Below are 14,509 nucleotides of genomic sequence, written 5' to 3'. Positions count from 1 at the left end.
ATCCCACGGGAGAAATTACCGACGAGATCATAAACTTGCAAAGAACTACCGTTGCTGGTAAACAAAGTCGGACGATCAAGGGTCGAAGAAGAGGGAAAAAGGAACGTTGACAGGTGTTGAAAAAGTTGAAGAAGTGAAGGAAAGTCGCGAGGAGGAAGGAGCCGATCGTTGGGTTTAACCGACCGTTGAACCAAATCGACCCGCTGTACCAAAATGCCCTGCCAAAACCGCACCGACCCGTCAACCGACCCTACACGCCTAGTGACCCGAGAGTCAACACCGGCCTGACCCGACCCATTTAGCTGACTCCGACCCACTACCCAAACTAGACCTGAAGGTAAACATGACCCAAGGTTCAGAAACTCAATTCTCACAAATTTTTGACTAGNGAATACCCCTAAGCCCATATAGTCCCCCTATGGGGGGCGCGACCCAACCCATTCCCATGCAAATGGGTTGTACGAGGNTTTTGATATATTTTCTTAATGTAGGACCTAAGTGAAGATCTTTGAAGGAATTGAAAATTTGTTGAAGACCTGAAACAACCTCGAGTAGCCTACAACTAGTAAGTAACCGCATGGAGCAAGTTTCTAAGAATTGCTTGTAGGAGCTGTTTGGAGTACGGGCAAACGATCTAGTATTATACTTACGAGTTTTGTTAACATTAGTTTCATGTGTTGTATTTCAATATCATGAACGATTATACGTTGATTATAGTTAGGGTTATATAGTTTCCGCATGCATAAATGTGAAATTCTCTAATAGGTGTTTGANCACATTTTCCATGCGAAATGGCTAAGAGCAGTAAGGACTGATGAGGGACCCTTGGTCCTCCCATGAAGCTATAGATACCATTCTCACACTAGCAATCTATGAACACTCCTGATGTACCTTGTTGTCGTGGTAATCCGCTAAGTTCCTAGGGGAAATTTAAGTCTGGCTAGAGCGACATATTGCTCCTAACAGTAATCCCCTAAGCTTATCATAGAAATGGGTCATAGCAATTAACAGAGTGTGCATGCAACCGTCTTCTAATATCATATTATATAATTCATGCAAACTAGGCATGCCGGCTCAACGGGCGATGATCTCCATCAAGCATCCAGAACNGAGTTTATGTGTTTCCTAGATTGTCGTGGTAGATTGTTAGTTCTTGATTTGAATGATGAGTATGATGTAAGCCTTGGTACTTTGTTCTGCTTTGATTTAGGGTTTGGATAGCCCATTATTGCTCATTTGTGAATTGAACCATTGATATGTTCTAAATAGCNAAAAAAAAAAAAAAAAAAAAAAAAAAAAAAAAAAAAATATTTGACAGAGGGTAGATCTGCCACCTACCCAAAAGTTCTCTTTTAACTCTTGTGGATAAAAGACCAATAAACTTGAGGGAGGGGTTTAAACCAAGATGTTAAACGAGAGGGAAACGGCAAGTGCTTTGTTGGAGTCCAAGCATCCCACGGGAGAAATTACCGACGAGATCATAAACTTGCAAAGAACTACCGTTGCTGGNACCCGAAACGCGGAATACACAATTCCAACATAAATTAAACGCATGCGNGGATATGGGTGGCCATAGTGAGTATACTACTGTAATACTACGTTAGGGGTGGCTAGTGGAGAAAGTCATGACCTTTTACTGATCTAAACCCAACAGGGGTGTAAGACAGGTAGTTTACTAACGCAGCCCGATGGGGCGTAATGGCAGGTAGTTACTAATTCTCAGGAACAAGTAGTTGATGTCAGGCACCACTAGGCGAAATCCACTTATTTGAGCTTANGGTCATAGCAATTAACAGAGTGTGCATGCAACCGTCTTCTAATATCATATTATATAATTCATGCAAACTAGGCATGCCGGCTCAACGGGCGATGATCTCCATCAAGCATCCAGAACACGAAATTCACGCTCAATGGGGCTAATTCATCCATCAAGCACCCGAAACGCGGAATACACAATTCCAACATAAATTAAACGCATGCGTACGTACGACGGAAGCTTAAAGCATACAAGCAACACTCAGATAATTCCCCTAACACAATCATAACAATCAATCCGATTAATATTTTACATAGAGAGCTAATCTGGANACTTATTTGAGCTTAGTAGATAGTTAGGTATGGAATAAAATCCATATCAATGAGAATCCATAGGGTCTTCTTTTGAGACTATAGTAGACTTTGTCAGAGATAGATTCGAGCAGATAGTCAAAGATTCTGTGAATAGAATTAAGTCCAATAAGTGTCACGACCCGATTTTCGAGGCTTCTAAGCTCGGACCGTGACCCAAAAGACGAAAGCGAAAACAAACCAAAAAGAAAATAAAATAAAAAGATGAAAAACTGGTAAAATTAAAATAGAAGAAAGCGNAGTATTTCTTCCTAAATACCGGGTGATGACTTACATAGTTGATGCGTGTCTTTTTGCTAGCGTTTCTTTGCTCGTGAGGTGTCCAAAAATACTGATTTCTTTAAATTAGGTCCCTATTCACGTAAAAACAATATTAGAACTAGAATCGGGACAAAAATCGAGCAAACAGAGAGCAACCGGGCCAAAGTGGCCGTTCCACGCGCGCTCATGCACCAGCAGTGTGCTGGGAGTGCGAGTGCCACGCATGCGGGAATGTGCCAGTCGCAGGCTGCACGCTCGCCAGCTTCTGTGCAGTCGTGGGTCGGTCGGTCCGGTTCGGCTCGCGTTTGCGGTTCGGCTTGGCTTTGCAGGCGACACATGTCGTCACCTCGCTGGAGCTGCGTTGCTCCAGCCGACGATCGACACATGTTCGGTGCCTNAAAAGGAATTTGCAAAAGACTCCAAAAGACCGAAAAGGGACTGACGCTATGGAACAACCCCTCTGTGACCGCACCGCTCTCGAACGCTCCTCCACCTCGACTGGCACCTAACAAAAAAAGTAGAAAGGAATGAGTATAAAAATTATACTCAGTAAGCCACCTACTTGTAGGCTCTCTTCGCATTCTAACTTAACAGGTTCCCACGGTTTCCTAATTCGGTTCTAGGACATCTGGTTCTAGTCTTAGTCCCTTGGAGCTTGCCCCTTAGGTTTCACCGGTTCATCGTTCTCTCATTAGACGCCTAAAGGTTCCTTATACCCANCTTCGGCAAAGTTCTAGATCATGTTACGGGCTACGTCCTAGTATTTTTTTTTTGTAATTTTTTGCTTGATTACCGGATGAGTTAAGAGAGTCGGAAGTTCGCTCACCGTTCTCAGACGATTCTCGAATCTCTACCTTCGAGTTGAGATCTCGGCCAAACTTCTTCACAGATCGTGCATAGAGTTGTTCCTAGGTGAATATATCAAGATTTCAGATCTTGATTCACAAAGGAAAACTGTAGATCTGAGAAAACGTTCAAGATCTTACCTCGCGGGTTTTTCCGATTTCTTGATGGAAAATGGGAATTCGGCCACCCACATTCTCTTCTCCCTTCCAAGAAAGGCTCCTTGCATCTTGGTCTTGACCGGAACGGACTCCAACGGTAGTTTTCGATGAGTCTTCCGGCCGTTCATTCTTCCTCCTCTCTCTAGGTTCTCTCTAACCCGTTTCTCTTTTGCAGGACTAAGGATGGGGTTTCATTTGGACCCCTTAGGTGGTTGGAGGGGCAAATTTACCTATTTGCCCCTCTCTCGACTTTTCCTATTTTTTTTCTTTTTCTATTTCTATTTCTCTTTCTTCGGTATTACAATAAGAGCCTACAAGTAGGTTGCTTATGGAGTATTTTTATACTCATCCCATGTTATTGATATTTTTTTCAGGTGTTAAGTAGACCAATGTTGGTGGCGGAAACGTGCGGAGCCGTGCGGCTGCAGTGAGACCCTTAGATCGAGTCCTCTCTGTCCATGTGGTTTTAATATCATTTTGATGTTTATTTTGGGAAAACTTATGCTATTTTGTAACTGATTTCTTTTGATTGACTCCGCCGTCTCGTTATGTTTTGAAACTATTTTGGATTTGAAATGCTTATTAGGTAACTTTAATTTTCTTGTGTCTCCCATTTTATAAAATGGAAATGTTGTAAGGCTTTTACCCCAAGAGTCCACGTACCGATTTGTGATTCGATGCGTCGGAGAGCTGTCGTTGTAAGGCTTTTACTCTAGAGTCCACCTAGGCTTGCCCTTCAAGTAGTGCATGCTCACACTGCCAGAACCGTGGAGAGCCGGAGCCCGCATAATATTATGGAAAAACATAGATATCGTAATGTATGCGTTCGTACTCATTATAGCAACGAAGTATCAAATGCATGTGACATATAAGATGCATAAAGTCTCATAGTCTCAATTTATGTCTTATACATATGATGCAAATCATATCTCAATTCTTTTCATAACATAACGTCCTATGAGATCCACATACATAATACTTGTCTGATCTTCCATAATCAACATACATGGCTTTCTAATATCTCATAAGGAATGAGTAGTATGTATTACATATTTTACCTGACATAGAATATGGAGGTTCATACATTGTACAACGTTAATAACATAACATAATTTCATAACATGAATAATCGTTACATGACATCTATATAACATAGCATAATTTGTATCCCATCATGTCTAACATCATATCATAGCATAAACATAACTTCCCATATATCAAGTAATTAAAATATCAGGACACGTGCAGGGGACCACAGAGTAGACATTGCTCGTGATTGGGGACCACAGAGTAGACATTGCTCGTATAGCAATCACGTCATTCAACTCACCAACGATAAAGTCACTTGCTTAGTTGGCCTAAGCTGAAATCACTACGATCCCTTGCACTAGCTTAAAAATACTCATTGAAGTCTCATTCTTCGTGAGGAGTCCACAATCGTAACTTAGAATTCTTTTATGCAAATTGATTTACCTAATTAGCATAAACTAATTTATATTTAGCTCCAAATAGTTTAAATTAGTTAAAAAGTAGTCTTAGTATCCTTAAATGTCTTCCAAACTGTCAAAAAAAAAAAAAAAATGCCCGTGAAGAGTATAAAAATTGTAGAAAATGGTCCAAACGTATCAAACCCAAGCTGGACAAGCTGAGAAGCGAGCTTGAGCTGTCAGAAAATGTATTCTCTGACTAGCTCCGAACGACCTAAGTGGGACAAAAAGGAGCAATCATAATTTGGACATCTAATGTCACCATCCACATCCATACCACCGTGAAAAACTTTGATAATCATTGTGACAACTTTAAATCACCTTGTAACTTTCTTACCTATAGGTGTCTTCGAACTTGGCTTTAAATCTGGCAATTAGTGCTGAGATAAGGAGATTTCTACCTTTCTTCCCTTACAAATGAGTTCAAGTATAAGGTGTTTGAACTTTCATGGTAGCTTATAAATGTTTTTTTTTGTAAGCCCAAATCACTCTTTTACAGGTTCACACCGAAGCTATGATTTCTTAATTACATGCTTTGTAGTAACAAAATTTTCCTTTGACACTACCATTTTTTATGTCCATAGTAACTGATAGAAATTTATTATCTACCAAGCCAGTCATTTTTGTTTGAAGCAATTTATTAGTATACATGGGTACATTCTTTTTCACATTTCCGATCACGGCATTACATCGTTTTTCTTTGTTTCGAGATATCTAATTGAAACATCTAATTTTCCTCAACAAATCCATTTTCATACATATACTAGTATTCAGTAGCCTACTACCTTCCATGAAACATCACAATCTCAATACAAATCTAGTTAAATCTAAACATGCTTTGAATTATCAATACATCATGTATTATTCAAATTTCAAACTTAGTAAATCATAACATAACAAAACAACATCATTTATTATCTTTCGTAGAGCATAACTAATTTTGACGAAGCATAACCGATAGGCTAGTCTATAAAATCTATAAGCCTAGAGCATGCATAGACTAATTGAGATAAGAATAGCGTGCTAGAGTTAGTACGATTTTACAATGATTAAGGTTAGGACATTTCCAGTAAGCTAAACAGATGATCAGAGAACTAAACCCAAATGCTCCCAAATTCGTGTTATCCCCTAGAGTCACTCTAACAAGACCTAAAAACGAGAGTTTAAGAGATAATTCGTCAAGATGCCCTAAGAATCTAGTTAACCTTCTCGACACTAAGAAAATAGTAAGAAAGCTTACCTGGCCTACTAGCCGTTATGAACATTATCACCCGAGCCAGACCACCTCAATTTCCTCTAGCATATCATTAGCACTATTTAGTGGTCTAGATTGGACCTAGTAGCATCTCTGCCAAGTGATGATATTCAAATACCTGTATCATTGAGCTTGACCTATATTGATCAGATAGGATAGTGCGTCGATGCAACTTTAGGTGCCATTATCGTGTTTAAAAATGGTCAAGGGCCTTTTGAACAGAGTCGTTGCTTCCTTAACCCGTCCAGGTTGGGGCCAAAGGATCACATAGTAAGCCTAAAAGTTGGTTGGCATATGGGATCACTCCCCAATTTTAGTATGACTTTATGATTCAGCTAACTAACTATGCATAAAAGATGCTTAGGAGAGATGATGCCATATTATCCCTTATGTGATGTTTATGATAAGTGTAACACCCTAAATTCTAAGTCGCCACTAACGTCTCATGCTCATCTCTAATGCAGAATATAACTCTAAGAAGCTCATCTTTATTAGTGGGAAAATTTAAAAACTTCAGAATATGTTAAAACATTAGAAAACACTATCGAACTTACGTGTTTCAAACTTCATGCTGGAGTTCAAAATAAGATAAAACAATTACAAATTAAATAATTTAAATAAATGAAATGCAAACACTCTATCCTAACCAAGCTATGAATTTTAAATATGCAACTATCCTATGCACCCACCACAGTCTCTAATCATGATGTCACCGTCAACCGTACATGGGCACCTTGCCTTTACCTAAAAAACAATATGGCACACAACCTGAGTATTTCGTTCAGTAAGTGATCCCACTATAGAGGCCATGCTAATACAAACACATGCAATCATGAATTAGGGACCTATCTCTAATCATCTTAAGGGTGACCTCCAGTCTCGGACAAATTGGATGTATAGTACTTCCCTACACACGACTCACACGTGCGAGTGTGAATCCCCAGGGCGCTCGCACACCCCCTGGACCCTCACCTGTGTGCATTCGCGCTCATCATACGGTGCGCGTCCGCACTCATCATCTCTAGGGGAAGTAGCCCTCTGCTTATGAACATACAATATGCATGAGATCCCTCTAAGTCCAATTATACATCTCTTCTGACACAACCCTCTAGTTTCATCTCTTGGTTACACTATGTAACACGTGCTTGTGGATATTTACGTTAATATCATTTTCATACTCTTAGGGTTGTATCCTATGTCGATCTAATGACATGATGCAATATGGCAAACAACATCATAAGGCATGTTCAACATGGAAAACATCATCATGTTAATAACATCGTCATGCATACATCATACTCACCATAGAAGCCATTAAGTGCATCAAATATAACATGTACGTCATGCATCGAAACATAAATAACATATATTTAACATACATCACAACCCAACGTCATACTCATACATCATCATGATTCAAACAATCTTTAGTCTATCGTATAGTAAGGCCACTTACTTGATTAGCTTATTAGTGTAGACTGGTATCACCACTTTATCAAGTTTGGTTTTGTTCTTTGTATCCAAGCCAACCTATATGAACCCTGACATCAATTTCAATTCTCGAAATTTTACAATAGTTCTTAAACTTCAAGTGAACATTAATGAGTATTGAATATATATATATATATATATATATAATTCTGCTCCCCAAATCTTTCATTTTCCTCCACTATTGTCTCTCTCCTCTCTTTTCTATAATATATATATATATATATATATATATATATATATATATATTCCTTTACCTCTCCTCTTAATTCTTTACCATCTATCAGTTTAATTCTTTTTCCCTCGGTTATGATTATTTCTTTTCCTTGAATTCTTTTCAAACCTCTCTATTTAATTCTTTTCTTCTCGATTTAATTTTGTCAACAGTATAGTAAATGAAGAGGGATCAGATTCTAAATAATTTTATAAAGGAAAAGATCTACTCTCTACTATGATTATTTCTTTTCTTTTTCCTCTCTCTTAAATTCTTTTCAAACCTTTCCATTTAATTCTTTTCTTCTCTGTTTAATTCTGTTAGCAGTTTAGTAAATGAAGAGGGGATCCATTCTAAATGATTGTATAAAGGAAAAGATAAATGACTTCATTCAAAGATCTGACAGGATTTATAAAGGCTAACTAAAATCTAAATAACTAGGTAATGGAAGAGGAGATTTGATTCTAATTAATTGGATAAATAATTTTGATTTTTCTTTTCTTTCCTAAAACAAGGAAGAATTATTTTTTTATTATTTTTTATTATTATTATTTTTAATTATGTACGGGCCATTTTCAACCAATATCTAAAATCTAAATAATTGAAGAAGAGATTTCATTTCTAGTTAAATCTGCTTGAACCNCGACGGAAGATAATGGAATTTGAAGAGGTTTTGATGCACTCGAGAACTGTCGTACAGAGGGACGTGCATGGCTGAATAGAATCCGCTCGATTCCGCTGACTTGAAGATACGCGAAGATCGTAATTTCTTCATACGTTTTTTAATTCTCTTTTTTTTCTTTTTCTTTTTCTTTTTTTTCTTTTTTTTCTTTTGGGTCCTTACAATAAGGTAGAGCCTTCAAGATTCAGGATATCAATGATACACTTCTAAGGCAATGTAAGTCTAAGAACAAAAAGTTGGTTCACCCAAAAACTCTTATAAGTCGTCTAGAAGACCCACGACACTAGAATTGGTGAACAACTCCCATACCCCGATTGAGTTTGATGTAAGTAAGATAATGACGTCCAGACCTTGGTTGGGTTTATGGTGAGCATGAAAACCGCTTGGAACTTCGAGGCCTCCTAGAAGCTCAGATAACTATAGAACCTAGGCCTAAACTTCCTAAAAGCCCAAATAAAAGCCCATTTTAACTTATTAGATCAATGATGTTATTAGAGACGAGAAGCAAATTACTATGTTTATACTCACCAAATATTACCTTAGTTTTTAAAGTGACATATAATTACTGATCGAAGTGGAAGAGAGTTCTAGAGTTGAGAGTTATCCGGTAGTGTGAGTCGTTATGTATTAGAGTTTATTGTCTATTATTTTGTATCAAGTTCCTGGATCCCCATTTAAAAATAATCTCACAAACAACAGTTTATTGAAATTTTCTGCTACCGAAACAAAAGTACTGACTACTAACAAGAACAGCAAGATGACATGATTCCAAAACAAAAGCAGATAGAAGATTTAGGTACAGAAAAGATCACAGCGGCAAATGCGAGACTGCTCACCCGTTGGAATGCACTCGCAACTCCTGGGTGGGATATCCCCATGCCTTGCCATTGATTCACTGTAGCATTCCGACAGTCCAATCCATCCCATACATACTCCCGATGAATGAAAACTATCTCGGCAAGTCTTTGATGGAACTGCACAAATTAACAAAACCTTCAACCATCACATTAAAACAAACATATTTTCAATCAAACGGCTTACCAGCTGACTCAGAAATGGATACAACGCAGATGAGAAGAAGACCAAAAAACATCAACTTCTTCCCCATAATTACACACCTTTCTCTCTTCTTTTGTTTGTTGTTCAAATTATCACATTCATCTTCCTATTTATACTCGACTCCACTCTTGATACTTCCACAACATTTGGTTAATTAAACTTAGTGGAGTAATTGAAGTTTAGCATCAATAAAAGACAATTTTTTTTTCTCAAAAGGAAAGGAGACGTGCTAGAGTGTATGGTCTTTTGTTTCCTTTCCCCTTTTGGTCACCGACCAAGGATGAAAATTGAGCCTTAATTTTGATGCAATCTTAGTAGGTAATAATTTGGAAATGACAACTCATTTTTTCTCGACGTTTTTATTCAAGAAATATCAACCGACATAAGGAGAGAAAGAGGGTGAATGTTGAATGTGTAGGATAGATATGAAATTCAAATCCCTAATTTGAACGTGTATGTGATAAGATCTGAGGGTTGAGTATTGATATCAAATTTGGTGCTTACTATAGTTTTGTGACATATGTGGTTCAAAAATGCCTATTAACTTGTTGGTGTAAGCCATGAAAAAAAAAAAAAAAGTAAACATCATGGAAATAGAGCAANCGAAGGAACGAAAACGCCCTAATCGAATTTAAAGGATAAAATTTAAACGTAAATGCAACTCTCCTACCTTCGATCAATGGCCTCCACTACAAGGCCGTGATAAGTTCATTTAAAATATTTCAAAAATGATATCTGGACTTAAATGTTATTAATCAAAGTTTTAAAACGGAAATCAATAACTTGAAATTTAAATTTAAAAAAAAAAAAAAAAAAATCAAACAAGGCATTAATCTAACATGAGGGCTACAAAATAGACAAAATGCAACTAACCTAACCTAGTTTCATGGTCTTCATCACGATGTTGTCGTCCATACATGCCTGTCTTACCTTTACCTGAAATGTAAGAGTAGTACATGGATGTTGTATTTTAAGAAATACTCAATAACTCCACTATTGGTCGGAAAATACAAACACGTGCAGCATGTTGAGACCTTTCCTTATAAAACATCAAAGCATGCCCTTAGGCAACTTTCTAGTTCAAGCAAGGTTGGATGTGTAGTACTTCTTTACACATGGCTTAAGCATGCGAGCATGGGCCTACTAGGCGGGCTTGCACACCCCTTGGGTCCGCTCGTCGGGCTAGCACTCGCTAACGGGTTATTGTCGAACACCACGGAGGAGAAGGACCTGCAAACATCATGGCGAACATAAATGTCATAATCATAAGTCGTATGGTATGTGTTTGTACTCATCATATTAGGGAAGTATCTTGATGCATATGAGACACAAATATGTATGAGGTCCCCATATCTTATAAAAATTGCATAATGTGTAATGCAAGACAAACCTCCATTTATCTATAATATAATAAGCCTATGAATTATGGTTACATAATTCCAGTACATTATGTGATACATAGCATAACTTTCATGGCATGGCCTATGAAGGTTTATGATTATCGATTTCATAACAACTTCATACAACACGGGATCACAATATAACATAACTTTTATACATGACATAGCTTATCATAGTATAATATAGCATAACATGACATGACATAACGTAACATAGCATATTATAATATAGCATCAAGCAACATAGCATAGCTTAACATATCATTTATATATATGACACTTGCAGGGGCCACGGGACATGCATCATCGTACATAATACAATTCATTCAATTAAGCTACTAATAGAGCTACTTACATGGTTGCTCTAAGCTGAAGTCACTGTGCTCCCTTGACGTTAACTTAGCGCTACTTCTTCAAATTTAATTCTATCTAAGAAGTCTCACAGTCATAACTTAGAATTATACTACGAAAGTTGGTTCACTTAATTTTGCACTTAAGTTTAATATAATTTAAATTAGCTAAAATATAGTCGTAGTTCACTTAATTTTGCATTCAACTTTAAATAATTTAAATTAGCTAAAATATAGTCATATAAACATGTTCGAAGAGTTGAAACTAGTAAGAAAGGCTGAGTTTATAAAACCGAGAGGGATCATAGTTGATCTAGAACCATCAGGGAAAATGTATTCTCCACGGGCTTTCAACCACCCAAATAGGATGAAAGGAAGCAAGTGTTCTAACCTAGTAAACCAATGGACCACCCTTCTAAGTGGAGTCCAAATCCCCACCTTATCAACTGATCTTTTATTTTATTTTTTCTTTCTAATTTTAAATTATTACATAAATATAATTAATTACCCAAAAAAAAAAAATCATCCATATTGACATAGTTTTGCATTGATTACTTAAAAAGAACTTGATAACTAAGCTAATATCACCGAATCGAGTTGAATTAAGTTATCGAATCAAATCATGAGCTACATGGCTGCAGTGAGTCGACTGGAAGCTGACTATGCGTTCGAGTCCTATGTGCACCCCAATTGAGTTGTCGACTCAAATAAGCTAAACGCTCGCTCGACGAGGGTCTGGAGGGTAGCTTGGGCCTATTGCTTTGTGGGTCACGTGCTTAGCTGAACATCTCATTTGGTGCATGGGGTGGACCTCGTTTCCATGGGCCTAGGCCACTAAGGGCAGTCGATGAAACCGCGGGACCTTACTGGGTTGAACGCTCTGTGGATGGGTCACAAGTTGTAGGTCGAAGCACAGGTTGGATGGTGGGCCGAAGAGGGTAATCAGTAGGCCTCAGTCGGGGATGGGTTTGTTGTAGAAATTTCCTAAAGTTGCAGGCAACCAAGAGGGTAATCAGGCAATAGGCAATAGGCAATAGGCAATAGGCAATAGGCAATAGGCATGGCGAAATTTGAAGGGTTCGTGTGATGGAAGTGAAGGTCGGGCAGAGAAATGGAGTAGTCCGTTCTCCTCTTCTCCCACAACCAATTCTCCCTTCTCTTCTAACTCCTCACAGGTATTTCGCCATTCCCTTATCTCACAACCCATCACCGACACCCTTTTCTTTCTTTTTCTGAGAAATCTTACACAACTTGCTTCGCTTTTCTCCCTTCCCTCCAATAGAAATTGGGCCAACGCCAAAACATCCTTGAAGAATCACTTCAGAGCCATTGCGCTGGTATGTTTCTCTCCATTCAAGTGCTTTTGCTTCTAATTACTCCATCCCCATGTTTGAATTGTTTCTATAGCCTAAATTGTACTGCAAACTAGTTACTGAATGTTCAGATCCTCAAAAATTTCAAACCCCATATGAATTTCAACTCAGTTTCCATGAGTTGGGTTCATAATTTCTAAATTCGGTGATGGAAGTATCAGTATTACTTGAAGAATTGACAAACTCACTTAACTTTTTGTTGATTCATTGCGTTCGTGAGGTACGCGTAAGAGGAATTTTTGTATATATGGCCACAAGGGTCCAGTTCTGATTTCCATTTCGTTTAGAAGAAGATATCGCATCAATGAAGTATTGAGTAATTAATCATGTTTATCCTGATTAGCTTAGTGACAGTTTTATCAGTTCCAGAATGAATTATCATATAATCTATGCTTGTTCTTGCCTTCTTTCTTATTATGTTTTACATTATCACTGCAGTTTAGAGATAGATATCAATTGCAAGAAAAGCTTCAGAGTTCTTTGAATGGACTTCGTAAATATCAAATGCATTTCACGCTTGCCTGCCCCCGACTACCTCCTGTAAGTTTCTTTTTCTCACCAGATGCAGAGCTATATCTAATCTACACATATTTATACAAACTTATCTGTTCTCTGCTTTTTTCTTTGACAGGCTAGAACCACTAGTTTGGTAGTTTTGGTTCCCCTGATAGTATTTTGTGCCAAATGCATAATTGGTGCCTCTTATGCTAGAGTTTTCGGAACGTCGAGGCTTAAACCTGTTAAGGAACCAGAGGGAGAACGTCACAACTTCAGAAGCGGCCATTGGAGATCTGCTCTTCGAGAGATAAGGGAATTGGATGGTTTGGATTCTGAGTCCTCCATATATTCTACTGTAAGTAATATAACTTTTTGCTCCTACTCTTACTGTAAGGAATGGTTTTACTTGCAATGTGAAACGGGAGGAGAATTGAGAACTGGTAGAGTTGTTGAATTGTTGCTTTCATTTCTTTGAGTACCCAACTCCCCAAGGCTTTTCCAGCTGATCATTCATTTTTGTCTATTCCTAATGGAGTTCACTGGCCACCCACTTCGCTTTCTTCTTGTTTGCCCATCTTTTTTGTTCCAATCAGTGTATAATGCTGCCAAAATGGCAAACTATCTTCAGATAACAACACTGGATCTGCACATGGGTGGGGTGAACAAGAAAAGGAACAATGCAGAAATATGTTACTAAGAGTGTTTAAATGAACTTCATAAATTATAAAAATACATCATATGTCGAAATCATTATAGAAAATATGCTTGATGATTTCAAAACAATACCCTTAAAAATCATTCTATACTCATTGTAGTTCTTCTTTTGCAGAGCCCTTCAGAAGAACAACAGATCTCAGTTGAAGATCTGTCACATGCTTACAGAAAACTGGATCAGGATTACGACAAATTTCTATCAGAATGTGGACTGAGTAAATGGGGCTACTGGCGAGGAGGTGCGCAGAGACGACCTGGACAGGAATAGGCAATCTTTGCAGCACTTTTCTGTGCTCCCTTGCCATCCAAAAGGGGCTAGGCTAGGGAGTTCTTTGTAGCAACCATTTTTCTGGTGTTGTATTGTAGTGGAGTAAAAATTTCAACCCAGTAATGTAATTAAACTTTAAATTGGACAAAATTTATGCATTCTGCATCCAATTTGCTACAACTCTTAACAAATTGAAGAGCTAACCCCAACAGGTTTCTAATAATTCTATCTAAATTTATTTAGTCCACGTAGAGACCATCTGTAATGTAAGTTTTAGAAGAAAAAATGCATACTAAGTAAAAAGAACAGAGATTCAAACATGGGAAGAG

At 37.9% G+C, this 14,509-nt stretch overlaps 1 protein-coding gene across 1 annotated transcript; it reads left to right on the top strand.

The window, feature by feature from the left end:
• Nucleotides 1-12,341: 12,341 nt before the first annotated feature.
• On the top strand, nucleotides 12,342-14,361 carry LOC111786288. The gene is made up of 5 exons (XM_023666604.1): nucleotides 12,342-12,502; nucleotides 12,610-12,664; nucleotides 13,139-13,240; nucleotides 13,332-13,553; nucleotides 14,028-14,361. Exons 1-5 carry the CDS (start codon nucleotides 12,414-12,416, stop codon nucleotides 14,178-14,180), a joined length of 621 nt encoding a protein of 206 aa, XP_023522372.1. The 5' UTR covers nucleotides 12,342-12,413; the 3' UTR covers nucleotides 14,181-14,361.
• Nucleotides 14,362-14,509: the final 148 nt, after the last annotated feature.

This window comes from Cucurbita pepo, chromosome LG02 (genome assembly GCF_002806865.2).
Source record: "Cucurbita pepo subsp. pepo cultivar mu-cu-16 chromosome LG02, ASM280686v2, whole genome shotgun sequence".
NCBI lineage: Eukaryota > Viridiplantae > Streptophyta > Magnoliopsida > Cucurbitales > Cucurbitaceae > Cucurbita > Cucurbita pepo.
Note: the sequence above shows the minus strand (reverse complement) of the source record. Positions and strands in the feature narration are given on the sequence as shown.